This window comes from Hyperolius riggenbachi, chromosome 1, assembly GCF_040937935.1.
Source record: "Hyperolius riggenbachi isolate aHypRig1 chromosome 1, aHypRig1.pri, whole genome shotgun sequence".
Lineage (NCBI taxonomy): Eukaryota > Metazoa > Chordata > Amphibia > Anura > Hyperoliidae > Hyperolius > Hyperolius riggenbachi.
In genome coordinates this window covers 615,889,310-615,903,779 of record NC_090646.1, presented here as the reverse complement: position 1 = coordinate 615,903,779, position 14,470 = coordinate 615,889,310, and the positions used below count along the sequence as shown (strand labels likewise).

Genomic DNA, 14,470 nt, shown 5'->3' with positions numbered 1-14,470 from the left:
GAGCATGGACATTAGGCAAGTTGAGTTCATTCAAATACGTAGCATGGGTGCACAGTAATGGAGGTGCATGATCAGGTAGGATACAAGAGGAGGAGGACCCTGCTCGAAGGCTTACAATCTAGAGGGAGAGGAAGGAACACGAAAGGTAGGGGTCCAGAGTTCAGCTGCGGGTTTAGAGCACTTGTGAGGGGTAGTAGGCCAGAGTGAAAAGGTGAGTTTTGAGGGCCTTCTTGAAGATGTTGAAGGAGAGGGCTGTCCTAATGGGTGGAGGTAGGAAGTTCCATAGTGTTGGAGCAGCTCTTGAGAAGTCCTGGAGGCTATATGGGACTGGGTGATATGGGGGGCGGTCAGGCGAAGTTCATTGGAGGAGCGGAGTGAGCGGCTAGATGTGTAGCGCTAAATGAGATCGGAAATGTACAGGTTTTGTGGACAGATTTATAAGTCAGACACAGTATCTTGATCTGATTCTGGACTGGATAGGAAGCCAGTAGAGGGATTCACAGGGGGGAGCTGCCGTGGTGGAGCGATAGGAGGAGTGGATAATTCTGGCTGCTGCATTCATGATGGACTGCAGTGGGGCAGTTGAGATGATAGTTTTTTTAAAGAGGAAGGAAAGAGTTCTATACCAGTCATATATGATTTTATAACCTCTCTCTCTGTCCAAGTTAATGGAGGATTTAGCTTTAAGTCAAGGAAAATAACGTCCCATTCCTCAGTGGGCCAAGAAGCACCTAATCTGTCCTACCATTTGGCGATTTTCATTTTCATCTGATTCCTTAATTATTGACTCGAATAGTCGATCGGCCAACTAGTTGCTAGGTGTATGGTAACATTTAGTTCTGCTGTATGAAACAGATTGCAAATTTCATCATTATTTTCTTTTCTATTGTTTTTGTTCTTACCAGTCCGGCCAGTGAGGCCGACCAATCTTGTGGCAACCCATGTAACGGCAAGAGGCGCTGAACTAAGCTGGACTTTATCAGAAGACTACACATCTCTTATACTGCACTGCCAGACGCATCTCCAGGACAGGACGGTAAGCAGACTCAGAAAGGAAGCAAATATGAAGGGAACTATTTTATTTGTAGCAGCCCATTTGTTTCAAACATTCCAAAATATCTGGCCACATGCATTCTTCATGTAGGGTTTTTTACATGTCCAAATCCACAACCACCAATGCACTAGTAAAATCCACAACCACCACTGTGCCAGCAGAATCCTCAACCACCACTGTGCCAGCAGAATCCTCAACCACCACTGTGCCAGCAGAATCCTCAACCACCACTGCACCAGCAATATCCACAACTACTACTGCACCAGCAGACTCCACAGCCACCACTGCACTAGCGAAATCCACATCCACCACTGTGCCAGCAGAATCCACAACCATCACTGCACTAGCAGTATCCACAACCACCACTGCACCAGCAGTATCCATAACCATCACTGCACTAGCAGTATCCACAACCACTACTGCGCCAGCAGACTCCACAGCCACCACTGCACCAACTGCACCAGCACAATACACTCCCCCCCCCCCCCCCCCCACTGCACCAGCAGAATCCACATCACCACTGCACCCGCAAAATCCACATCCACCACTGCATCAGCAGTATCCACAACCACAACTGTACCAGCACAATCCACACCTGCTACTGCACCAGCAGAATCCACAACCACCACTGCACCAGCAGGATCCATATCCACCACTGCACAAGCACTAACCACACCGACCACTGCACCACCGGAATCCTCATCCACCACTGCATCAGCCATATCCACATCCAGCACTACACCAGCAGAATCCACTTCCACCACTGCACCAGCAGAATCCACAAGGGTATTACAGTAATCAAGAGTCTAGAGAATTACAGTTACCAAGAGGAGAGATGATTAGAGCATGTACAAGCATTTTAGTAGCCTTTTGTGTAAGGAAGAGACTAATTCTTGAGATATTTTTGAGATGGATGATGCAGGCGGTTGTTAATGTGTTAATATGTGATTTAAATAAGAGCTCAGAGTCCAGAGTTACTCCCAGACAGCGAGCTTTAGGAGTTGAGGTTATTAGGGAATCTTCTACACTAATTGTAACTGTAGGTGGTAGAGCAGAGAGAGATGGAATAAATATGGAATCACATGTGGTCAGTTGAATTGAATTGCTTTGAATTGGGCCAGTGATTGATTCATTGGATCAGCACCAATCCAAAACTGAAATAACAGTTAGAGGTGAATTAACATTTAGTTGCATTTTACCTTTTTCTTTATAAATAGGATTGGATGATTTTTGTTTACCAAATAGGTGAACGTGACACTTCAAGGCAAAACACCACGAGATCGGTACAGCTTCAGTCTCACCAAACTACAGCCATTTACTGAATACGAGCTGAGAGTGCGCTGCAGATCGCAGTCATCGCTGGCCCACCCGGCCAGCGACTGGAGCGACATTCTCCCGTTTCGCACACGTGAAGATGGTACGCCAAAGAAACACAATGACTTTCTGTTATAGAACTGCTTGTTGTCCAGAATCAACAGTTAATTTCTTTGTATTGTAACATGCACACCTGTGTTTTCTTTGAGGGCCCTTTTACACTTAATATGTTAGGTTTAATTTCATTGCGCTGCGTTGCGTCCCATTTTGGCAAATAAGACTCAATGTGACGCAACACGTTAGAGAAACTGTAAGAAAGAAAAACCCTCTGGGGGATATTTACCTCGAGAGGGGAAGCCAATGAAACTGGTTCCTTACCGATAGGAGGAAGCTTGGCTGTCACATGACAGCCGAAGTTACTTCCTGCAGTGATCGACTCAGTACTGCAGAAAGCCATGGCATAGAATCTACGCGCGCAACAGAGTTGTGCAGATTCTACCTACTGTGGTCCAAATCCGCTTGATAAATGTGAAAAAAAAGTGTTGGTTTGAATTTGTATTTTTCAGTACTAAAAAAAATAATTAAATATGCTTAACGACTTAAAGAGAACCCGAGGTGGGGTTCTAAGAATGATATCTGCACACAGAGGCTGGGTCTGCCTATACTGGCCAGCCTCTGTTGCTATCTTAATACCCCTAAATTCCCCCTGTGCTCTGGAATGCCCTCATAAATCACAGCCGCGCTGTCGACACACAGCGGGCTGTGTTTACCTCTGTACTGCGCCGCTCCCCCTGCCTCCTGCATAGCTCCGGTCCCTGCCCGCGTCCCTTCCCTCCAATCAACGGGGGGGGGGGGGGGAAGGGACGCGGGCGGGGACCGGAGCTATGCAGGAGGCTGGGGGGGGGGCGAGAAGAGTGACAGTACATAGGTAAACACAGTCCACTGCGACACGCTGCGTGTCGACAGTGCAACTGTGATTTATGGGGGACAGCAGAGCGCAGGGGGAATTTAGGGGGGATTGAGATAGCAACAGAGCTTGGTCAGTATAAGCAGACCCAGCCTCTGTGTGCAGATATCATTCTTAGAGCCCCAACGGAGGTTCTCTTTAAAGGCAAGCAGGCGTATTAAAACGTCCTGCTGGAGCCTCTTAGCGGCTCCAGGACATTTTTATAAGTTAAGCAGCGCTGATGCCGCGTGAGGGCTGGAACCCACTAGAGCAATTTTTGAGTGTTTAGGGAGCGTGATAAATCACTAGCGATTTCCCTAAATGCTCTGCCAATGTAAACGGATGGTGCAAATTCCACAGAAGCGATTGCGATTAGCAAAATCGCAGACGCAGGACATGCAGCACTTTGTTAGCGTTTGCTCTTCAATGTAAAGTATATAATCACTGGCGTAATCGCTCATCAAAACCTGCACAGAGCGACTTTGCTAGCGTTTTAAAGTTACTTTCAACTGTAACAAAATTAAAATTAATTGAAAGGACCAATCAGACTTTAATCAGATTCTAATCACTACACAACCGCTGGCAAATTGATTACACTTTTTAAAATCGCTCCCTCCAAAAAACTCATGAAATCACTTACAAACTGCTCATACGAAACGCTAGCGATTAGCGATAGCGTTTTGTAGTGGGTTCCGGGCCTAAGATAGTAAAAAAAAACAAAAAGACACAACAGCAAAAATACACCTTTATTTCCATATTGTCACCATACTTTGTACTAGGGACATAAATAAAATCTTGTGATAACCAGGATAAATAGGCAGATAAAATGTGTGGGGTTTATATACAGTTGCAGTGTTTATTTTAAAACTATAGGGTATGAACTTGGAGAAATAGTGTATTTTTTTCATTTTTGCATAGAAAATAAAGTAATTACTAAAAACAAATTTCAACCCCAAAAAGCCTAATTGGTGGTGAAAAAAACAAGATATAGATCATTTCATTGTGATTAGAAGTGATTAAGCTATTGGCAAATGAAAAGGATGAGCACTGAAAGGTGAAAATCGCTCTTGTCCGTTAGGGTAAAAACCCCTTTGAGGTGAAGTGGTTAAAAAAATGCATTATAATATTCCCATGAAAATCATATTCTGTGAACATCCATAATCTCTCAGCAATCTTTCATTCTTTTGTAGCCCCCTCAGGGCCTGTTGATGTTTGGAGGGAGATTCAGGATGATGACGCTGGTCGCATAGTCACTGTTTACTGGAAAGTGAGTATTTTATAATAACCAGTTATGTGGTTACCTTTCCTTCCTGGTGAAACTGGAAGCAAGTGGCTATCTTGCAAAATAATGTATTATCCAATTCAGTCTGTAAGCTTGAAATCAAACTGGCAGCACACATCCAGATAAAGGTCCAATTTTATTTCAAAATTGTTACATCCGTCAGTCACAGCCTCAACTAAGAGAGACAGAGGCAGTACAGGATGACAGAGATTGACGGCTGTTTTACACCTGCGTATGTGGTGTTTCGTCAGGACCTGTCTGTAAGCTCCACCCTGCACTTTTTGACAGCTGTTTCGCACCTGTGTACGTGATGTTTCATCAGGATCTGTCTGCAAGCTCCATTCTGCACTTTTTTAAAGCTGTTTCGCACCTGCACACGTAGTGTTTCGTCGGGATCTGTCTGCAAGCTCCATCCTGCACTTTTTGACAGCTGTTTCGCACCTGCATGCATGGTGTTTCGTCAGGATCTGTTTGCAAGCTCCATCCTGCACTTTTTGACAGCTGTTTCGCACCTGCATATGTGGTGTTTCGTCAGGATCTGTCTGCAAGCTCCATCCTGCACTTTTTGACAGCTGTTTTGCACCTGCATACGTGGTGTTTCGTCAAGATCTTGCTGTAAGCTCCACCCTGCTGTTCCCCTGAAAGAACAGCTTTCTAACAATTTAGCTTGCACACAAAAGCTCTGTGCTATAAATGAGGCTCATGTTCTACAGTCAGAAGTAAAACACAATCTCCAAACAATCTTCTAACAGCCTTGAGAGCTATTTGATATCCGTAGAACTAATATTGGTTTGATTGACTCCACTGCTTGCCACACTTGGTAGGGATTTTTGTTGAGAACAATTAGGTTAACATATTGTTTTGTCTTATCAGCATCCACCAGATTTTACCGCCAATGGAATACTTTCTCACTACAATATTACATGGTGGCAGACAGGGGGCAATATGAGCTCCAACATTATACCAGCTGTTGACCAGAACATCTACAGGCTGCACATTGGAAGACGAGCTTGTGTCATCAGTGTCACAGCAAATAACAGAGTCGGAATGTCTCCAGCTGCTGAGATAAAGATACCTGGAGGCAGTGTCAGTGGTAAGTCCCCTGCACCTGAAGACAAGTGTACTCATTGTTGGTAAGGTAGTGCTGGCGCCTAGAAAAATGGGCGCAGGAGATTGCTGCTAGTAGAATATCAGTCAAATTACAGATAATCTACTACTGAATTCCGAAAGTGAAATATTGGTAATTGTTATTGATATTTTACTGTGAAAATATTTTACTATGTCTTAACCTAACCCTACTCTCACACAGAACCCTTCCTCTACCGATACCTGACCCTAACCTAACCCTACTCTCACACAGAACCCTTCCTCTACAGATACCTGACCCTAACCTAACCCTACTCTCACACAGAACCCTTCCTCTAACGATACCTGACCCTAACCTAACCGTACTCTCACACAGAACCCTTCCTCTACAGATACCTGACCCTAACCTAACCCTACTCTCACACAGAACCCTTCCTCTAACGATACCTGACCCTAACCTAACCCTACTCTCACACAGAACCCTTCCTCTAACGATACCTGACCCTAACCTAACCCTACTCTCACACAGAACCCTTCCTCTAACGATACCTGACCCTAACCTAACCGTACTCTCACACAGAACCCTTCCTCTACAGATATCTGACCCTAACCTAACCCTACTCTCACACAGAACCCTTCCTCTAACGATACCTAACCCTCCCTTCGCCGATGCCTAGCCCTTAACCCTCTCTCTATCGATACCTTATCCTTAACCCTCCCTCTGCCAGTACCTAACCCTTAACCCTCCATCTACCGATACCTAACCCTTAACCCGCCCTCTACTGATACCTAACCCTCCCTTCGCCGATGCCTAGCCCCCTTAACCCTCTCTCTATCGATACCTTATCCTTAACCCTCCCTCTGCCAATACCTAACCCTTAACCCTCTATCTACCGATACCTATCCCTTAACCCTTGGTCTGCCGATACCTAACCCTTAACTCGCCCCCTACCTAAGCTTATCCCTTAACCATTCCCTGGTGGCGCCTAACCCTTAACTGACGCCCCTCTCCCCCTTTCCCATGGCGCCTAAACCACTTTAACGCCCTCCGCCAAGAGCGGCGATTTACAGCAATATAAGGATATTTGGGTGCATGGAGGTGCATAATGGGCACCAAGTCTTCCCACTGTGTAAATTTCGGCTTTGCATAGCAGGAAGATTTTACGTCTGCTATTTTATTGGGCGCCTCCATGCGCCTAAATATCCTTACATTGCATCAAAATGTGGCTTTTATAACGGGTGCCTATGGCAGCACCCTTCTTTCCAAGTTACATACGGCACCCTTTTTCCTGCTTCTGTGATAGCAGGCCCCACTGCCCAAACTCATACCCTTCCTGCTGCTGATTGCTCAGCAATTCATCAGAGAAATCATCTTGCTTGTGTGATGCTATTTCTATGCAGTGTTCTATAATAAGGGAATGCTATGGAATAACATGAATGTCTTGTGGCCTCAGGCAGTGAGGGGGTGATGAATACAGAACGGGCACATGGCAGAGATGGGGGCGTAGCTGTATGGTGGAGGGCGGACCCAGCTGCCTCAGGGTACGTGGTAGAGTGGTGCAGCTCTCCCCAGTCTTCACACTGCGGTCTCCAGTGGAAAAAGTACAATGCCAGCGTCCACCGTGATGTCATCCATTCCGGTAAGAATTTAATAAAGATTACAAGAGCATTTCCTATAGATCTATCGAACCTCTGCTTGAATATATGTTATCGTTGAAAACTGAGTCCGGGGTCACTCATCACCCATAAGTGCATGTTTTTCTATGGAGAATTCATGGTCATGTGACTACCCCAGCACATTTAAAGTGGACTTGAACTCTTGCACAGGACAGAAGGTAACCATAGAGAAATGCACCCTGTATGTAGTTAGAGAGTTCAGCGTGTCTAATTCCCCCTCATCTGTGACTAATCACAAGCTGTAAGTTGATCTCTCGACTGTGTCAGCTGGCTGCCTCGGCAGAGCAGCTAATTTGTAAACACAGGATGTTAACCCTATGTCTGCTCCCATGAAAGCAGGACAGTAGACACACTACAGATTTATTGTAGGATTTGTATCCGCTGTAAAGAAGACATTTTTCTTTAAAGGTTATTATGCTGTTGCTTATCTTTTAGAGCGGTGAGGAGTTTCTGAGTTCAGGTCCACTTTTACATGTCCCTCTTCCTTCCTCATTTGTCCCTCTTTCAGGACTGGTGTACAGATCGGTGTAAATATATGCATTTTATCTACTGAAAATTGTGTTTAACCAACTCTAAACTTTGTTCCCATCCTTTAAAGCAGGGGTGTAAAACTCAAATACAAAGTGGGCCAAAATTGAGCTCTGGGACCAAGTCGCGGTCCAACCTCAGTGTCCAGTGGCCACATCCCTCCCTTATAAAGTTCCCTGGTGTCTAATAGCCCCCCTCCATTCCCTATACTGTTCCCTGGTGTCTAATAGCCCCCCTCCATTCCCTGTACTGTTCCCTGGTGTCTAATAGCCCCCCTCCATTCTCTATACTGTTCCCTGGTGTTTAATAGCCCCCCTCAATTCCCTATACTGTTCCCTGGTGTCTAATAGCCCCCCTCCCTTCCCTATACTGTTCCCTGGTGTCTAATAGCCCCCCTCCATTCCCTGTACTGTTCCCTGGTGTTTAATAGCTCCCCTCAATTCCCTATACTGTTCCCTGGTGTCTAATAGTCGCCCTTCATCCTCTATACAGTTCCCTAGTGTCTAGTGCCCCCCTCCTTCCCCTATGCACATCCCTGGTGTCTAGTGGCCCTCCACCCGCATCTATACAGTTTCCTGGTGTTTAGTTCTCCCTCCCCTATACAATTCCCTGATGTTTAGTGGTCCTCTCTCCCTCCTATATACAGTTCCCTGGTGTCTAGTGGCCCCCCTCCCTCTCCTATACAGTTCCCTGGTACCTAGTGCTTTCCCCCTCCCCATATGGCTTCCCTGGTGATCTAGGGCTTACCCTCCAATATAGCTTCTCTGGTGGTCCTAAGAGGGCCAAACATACTGCAAAGTGGGGAAACCACCTGAGGGCCAAATCTGATGGCTTCGGGGGCCAGATTTGGCCCACTGGCCGGAGTTTGACATGTATGCTTTAAAGTGATATATTTCTTATTTTCAAATATTGATATGAAGGAAAATGAACCAGGATAGAAAGGACCAATGGGGTTTAAATGATAAAACTCCATATTTGTCTCTTGAAATCTTTATGGTATGCATGAATAGGGGTGTGTCAGGGGTGTGGCTTAAAGGGGAACTGAAGAGAGAGGTATATGGAGGCTGTCCTGTGTATTTCCTTTTAATCAATACCAGTTGCCTGGCAGCCCTGCTGGTCTATTTCTCTGCAGTAGTATCTGATTAAAACCAGAAACAAGCATGCAGCTAGTCTTGTCAGATCAGACTTATAAGTCTGAATCACTGAAACACCTGATCTGCTGCATGCTTGTTCAGGGGCTATGGCTAATAGTATTAGAGGCAGAGGATCAGCAGGGCTGCCAGGCAACTGGTATTGTCTAAAAGGAAATAAACATGACAGCCTCCATATACCTCTCTCTTCAGTTCCCCTTTAAGTGTCCCTCTTTCTTATCTCAAAAAGCTGGGAGGTCTGCATTCGCTCACAGGACTGTCTTCTCTTTGCAGAGGCCTTTCAGGGCGGAGTCAGATATGATTTCCAGGTTTATGGATCCAGAGAAGATGGAGAGCACTTACTGGGGAAGCTGACCGGCTACACTGAAGAACTGGGTAACACAAACATGCTAGCAAACCTGTGCAGGAAACTTGCTGACTGCTTTAGCTTTAGGCTCTTTACACACTATGAAGAGAACAATGTGATGCGATTATTCTTCAGTCACACAGCAAAGATTCAGAAAAGTCATATTGCATGTCATTGCATGATAGTCCAACAGGACTATCATTGCATTAGCATCCCGATGATTTTATCTGTTGCGATGCAACACAAAGGCCCATATGCAATTTACATTTTCTTCTAAGTTTTCTCCTAGGCGATAATTTTTAATTCCCTATTTAAAATCATTTTAAACAATGTAAAAAGTACCAAAAGTAGTAGAGAAAGTACTGTCTAAATCATAGGTGTCAAACACAGGGCCCATGGGTCGAATGCGGCCCTCCTTGCCATTTTATGTGACCCTCCAGAGCTTTAACCTCTTAAAGGAGTAATCAGGCAAAGTCAAGTAAAATGAGTGGTACTTACCGGGGGGCTTCTTCCAGCTCCAAGCTCCCAGGATGTCCCTCGCCGCAGCTCTCCCCGCAGCCGTTCACCGGAGCTCCGACCCGGTCCCCGGCGATGACGTCAGAGCGACCTCCAGGAAGTGACTACAGTGTGACCCTCACTGATAAGAAATTCCAACTATAAAACTGTAACGATCGGTGAAGCACAGAGAGGATCTGATTACCGGTGATCTGCAGTATCACTGGGAATACAGATATATACCAGATTATAAGTGATCTGCAGTATCACCGATAATCCGATATACTAGCTAACCTTTGTTCACCTGAGTAGAGTGTAGTGTTTGGTGTAACGGTAACACTTAGAGGACTAGGCCTCAGTGCAGCAAGGAGTACTGCACAGATTCCTTCCGCAGACCTGAGCTCTCCAAGGCGGGAGGAGTCAGACTGACAGTAGGAAAGATTGTCTGAAAGTGACACTCAGGAGGAGGTGTCACTGACAGGACGGGGAACCGCCTCCAATAGTAAGGTCGGTTCTCGAGGTCGGACAAGCCAGGTCGTACACACACGGACAGATAAAGTACAAGATCAGGAGGCAAAGGCGGAGTCTAAGTACAGGCAGGGTATCGGCAACGGGGTATCAGAAATATCGAGGTACAAAATCAGGAGGCAGAAGCAGTCTAGGAACGAGCCGGGGTTCGGCAACAGAGTATCAGAAATATCGAGGTGCAAGATCAGCGTTCAGGAGGATATTCAGGCAGGCAAAGGGTCATAAAGGTAATCACAATCAAACTAGTACTTTAGCTATCAACAGAATCTAGCTAAGTGTAGGATTACAGCTCCAGCTGGTCCCGGCACACTTGCGGATCTGACTACGGATCTGGGTGCTCCCACGTATGTGATCGCAACGCCAGACAAGGAACAAGTGAACAGCCAGCAGTATATATACCCAAGGACCTTTCCAGGACCTCCCTAATTGCTGGACCAATGAGAGTTGTGGAAAATGTCAGCTGACCAGCCTGGTCAGCTGACTCACTTCTGGCTGTTATATAAGCTCTGTCTCTGTGCGCGCACGCATGTTACTCTGAATCCTAGTGGACTATCAGTCCCAGCCACACTAGAACTGTCTTGCAATGTATCCAGTTCCAATGCGGATTCCGCCGTTTCCAATGCGGATTCCGCTGTTCCCAATGTGGATTCCGCCGCTCTGCCTATGCGGCATCCGGCGGTTTTTCCGCGTTGTGACGCCATGCTGGACGCGGAGACAGCCGCCTCACCTTGAGAGACGGCGGCTTTTCCGCGTTTCTTCACAAAAACACTTTCCTAGCAGAAAATGGCTTCTGAGAGCAGGAAAGAGATAGAAAGGGTCAATAGTTCATAGATTTTAGCTCTGGTATACTTCAATGAATTTGTCATCGAGCAAAGACAAGAAAACAATATAAACTTTAAAGTAGATTTAAATATAAAATAAAACTGTGGAATATTTTAAAAAGTAATTTTTAGGAGAAGGAAGATAGATGCAATTGTTTATTTCATTAGTTTATTTTCACATAGGATGTCCATTAAATCCAATCGATTTTCTTGATCGATTGTATTATTTGAAAACATCAAACCAATTCACTTTACACTATTTACATTTTTCTAAAAATCAATCAGAATTTTCCATCATGGCCAAAAGAGCAATAAAAAAGTTAGTGAGATTTCAATAGATTTTTCTACATCAAATATAAAAAATATTGCATTCAATTTTTAACTTTTTGTTTTTATCTGGAAAAACAAACAAAAACAAAAACAGCTTAGCTAAACCATGACCTGGGTATAAATAAAGAACCTGCACAATAGTAGTAAGAAAACGTTTTTCTTGCAGCGCCTTCACAGAAGCCTGAAGTGAAAATCCTGATGGTGAAAGCCAATTCCGTGTCCCTGGACTGGTCTCCATATCCAGCGGAGGAGCGTCAGAAAGGATTCATAACGGGATATACCATCTATGTTAAAAATGAAGGCGGGGACTGCAAAATGGAGGAATCCAATGGGCATGCGGTTTCAGGTAAATTACTGGAATGTAATATTTTCATACCCTTTTCTCTTTCTGGAATTTTTTTTTGATCACAATGGCCTCAATTCACTGAGATTATGCTGGAGATAATAAGGCAAGAGAAAACTTGCCTCCACACAGTGAGAGAGTTATCTTATCTCTTCATTCCTTAAGTTACCTCCTCTGTAGTTAAGTTACCTTCTGTGTAGTTTAGTTACCTCCTCTGTAGTTATTTTCACATGCAGTTAATTACCAGCCTGTCTTTAACTTTAAAATTCTGGAGTTATTTTAAGGATTAAAGAGTTAACTTAAAGACAGAAGAGTTAACTTTAGGTTTGCCTGAGGTAAAATGTTTCTTGAATACTACATGCCTCATCACCATGGTGAAAACCCTAGAAACATTATTAAAGACAGGAGATAAGCTTAGTGAATTGAGGCTAATATTTGTGTGTTATGGGCTACAGAGAGGTTTTGGTCATGAATGGACAATGGGGACAATGTGGTTAGCCTCAAGGCTAACAATGTGTCTGCATAACATCATATCATAAATTGTCACCCGCGGGATTGTTTTTTAATCCCTGACAGATGACAGTCGCACGTTAAAACATTTAACGCAGAATAACTCACTGCAATGAAAAATCAATGCCCCCTTCACAGTGCACACGTTGCGTTGGTGACTAACGCTGCACGATAAGTGAAAGTGCTGCATGCAGTGCGTTATACACGTTATTAGCTGCGTTGGACTGTTTGCACATGCTCAGTAATGACTTGGAAACATACTTTTTATTGCCTGTATGCTCTATTGTATACAACCATAGTGGGGCATTAAGTTGCGGTGCAACTTTTTGGGGGCATTGCGTTGTAATTTGCGTTGCGACTTTAACATTGCATCAAACTGCAATGTCCTACTGTGAAAAGAGGCCTTATTGTATGTGTGTAATTAGCTTTAGGCTGCATTCACAGTGAGACGTTGCGGTTTAATGCGACGTTAAGGTCACAACGTGTCTGCGTTAAGAGGTAACACTGTGAACGGCCCATAGGATTAGCATTGCAGTGCGGTAAGCTGCATTATAAGACTTTATAACGTGCGACCATAACGTCCCACTGTGAATGCGACCTTAGTGTATTGCCAGTCACAGAAATAGATATTTCTTTCTAGAAGACCAGACTGAAGTAGGATGCTGACTTTTACGTTACTTAAATATTCTGGTTTCAGCATCAGAACCACTTCCTATATCTACAGTATATATTGATATACAGTACCTTGCTTGTGACTCATGTATAAGTCGAATCCTAAAATATTACTTAGCAAGTCAGACCTACATTTCTAGACTTATAGTCGAGTATATACAGTATATTGGTATGTGTAAACCTGCTATCTAACTGAAGCTTAGCCTAGGCTAGGAGACCAGCAATATTTTCTACTGGCTTTAGAACTTTCAGTAAAACTGGCTGTAGAACTCTATGTAAACAAACACCCGCCAGTACTAAAGATGTTGCTGCCTGTGATAAATAATGTATTTATCAATATTGTAAAAAAAAAATCAGTAATTTTATTCATTATATAATTTTGACTACAGTTCCTCTTTAAAGTAGTGCATTTCTGTTCTCACCTGTGAGTGTAATCCTTTCTTTAAGCAACAGTCTTTCCCATATATTTTTTTAGGCAGCGCAGGAGAATGTCAGATCTTCATCAGAGACCCCCAAATAATGACAACTACCATCAGCGGGCTAAAGGCCAGTAAGGCATATAAAGTGGCGGTCGTGGCTGTGACAGGGGGCGGAGAAACGGCAAAGGAATTTATGGACGTTGTCACGCCGGTGGATGGTGAGTATCTCTTTATTTCTTATCTCAGCGGTAACAATTATATTGACCTAAACCTTAAAGGAATACTGTAGGGGGGTCGGGGGAAAAAGAGTTGAACTTACCTGGGGCTTCTAATGGTCCCCCGCAGACATCCTGTGCCCGCGCAGCCACTCCCCAATGCTCCGGCCCTGCCCCCGGTTCACTTCTCTAATTTCAGACTTTAAAGTCTGAAAACCAGTGCGCCTGCATTGCCGTGTCCTCGTTCCCACTGATGTCACCAGGAGCGTAATGCGCAGACTGTACTGTACTGGGCCTGCGCAGTACGCTCCTGGTGACATCAATGGGAGCGAGGACACGGCAACGCAGGCGCAGTGGTTTTCAGACTTTAAAGTCTGAAATTCCAGAAGTGAGCCAGAGGCAGGGCCGGAGCATCGGTGAGTGGCTGCGTGGGCACAGGATGCCTGCGGGGGACCATTAGAAGCCCCAGGTAAGTAGAGTTGGGCCAAACCTCCGATTTTAGGTTCGCGAACCGGGTTCGCGAACTTCCGCGGAAGGTTCGGTTCGCGTTAAAGTTCGCGAACCGCAATAGACTTCAATGGGGATGCGAACTTTGAAAACAAAAATTTATGCTGGCCACAAAAGTGATGGAAAAGATGTTTCAAGGGGTCTAACACCTGGAGGGGGGCATGGCGGAGTGGGATACACGCCAAAAGTCCCCGGGAAAAATCTGGATTTGACGCAAAGCAGCGTTTTAAGGGCAGAAATCATATT

General features: G+C 44.9%; 1 protein-coding gene across 5 annotated transcripts in view; it reads left to right on the top strand.

Moving 5' to 3' along the window:
• The window catches only part of LOC137528829 (oncostatin-M-specific receptor subunit beta-like), a 144,731-nt gene that overhangs the window by 117,668 nt on the left and 12,593 nt on the right, over positions 1-14,470 (top strand). For all 5 annotated transcript variants that reach the window (XM_068250462.1, XM_068250454.1, XM_068250476.1 and 2 more), the window contains 8 exons: positions 906-1,036; positions 2,300-2,471; positions 4,505-4,581; positions 5,470-5,689; positions 7,137-7,322; positions 9,312-9,413; positions 11,725-11,904; positions 13,559-13,720. In XM_068250462.1, the coding sequence (XP_068106563.1) occupies positions 906-1,036; positions 2,300-2,471; positions 4,505-4,581; positions 5,470-5,689; positions 7,137-7,322; positions 9,312-9,413; positions 11,725-11,904; positions 13,559-13,720 (1,230 nt within the window). The remainder of the gene's footprint in view (positions 1-905; positions 1,037-2,299; positions 2,472-4,504; positions 4,582-5,469; positions 5,690-7,136; positions 7,323-9,311; positions 9,414-11,724; positions 11,905-13,558; positions 13,721-14,470) is intronic.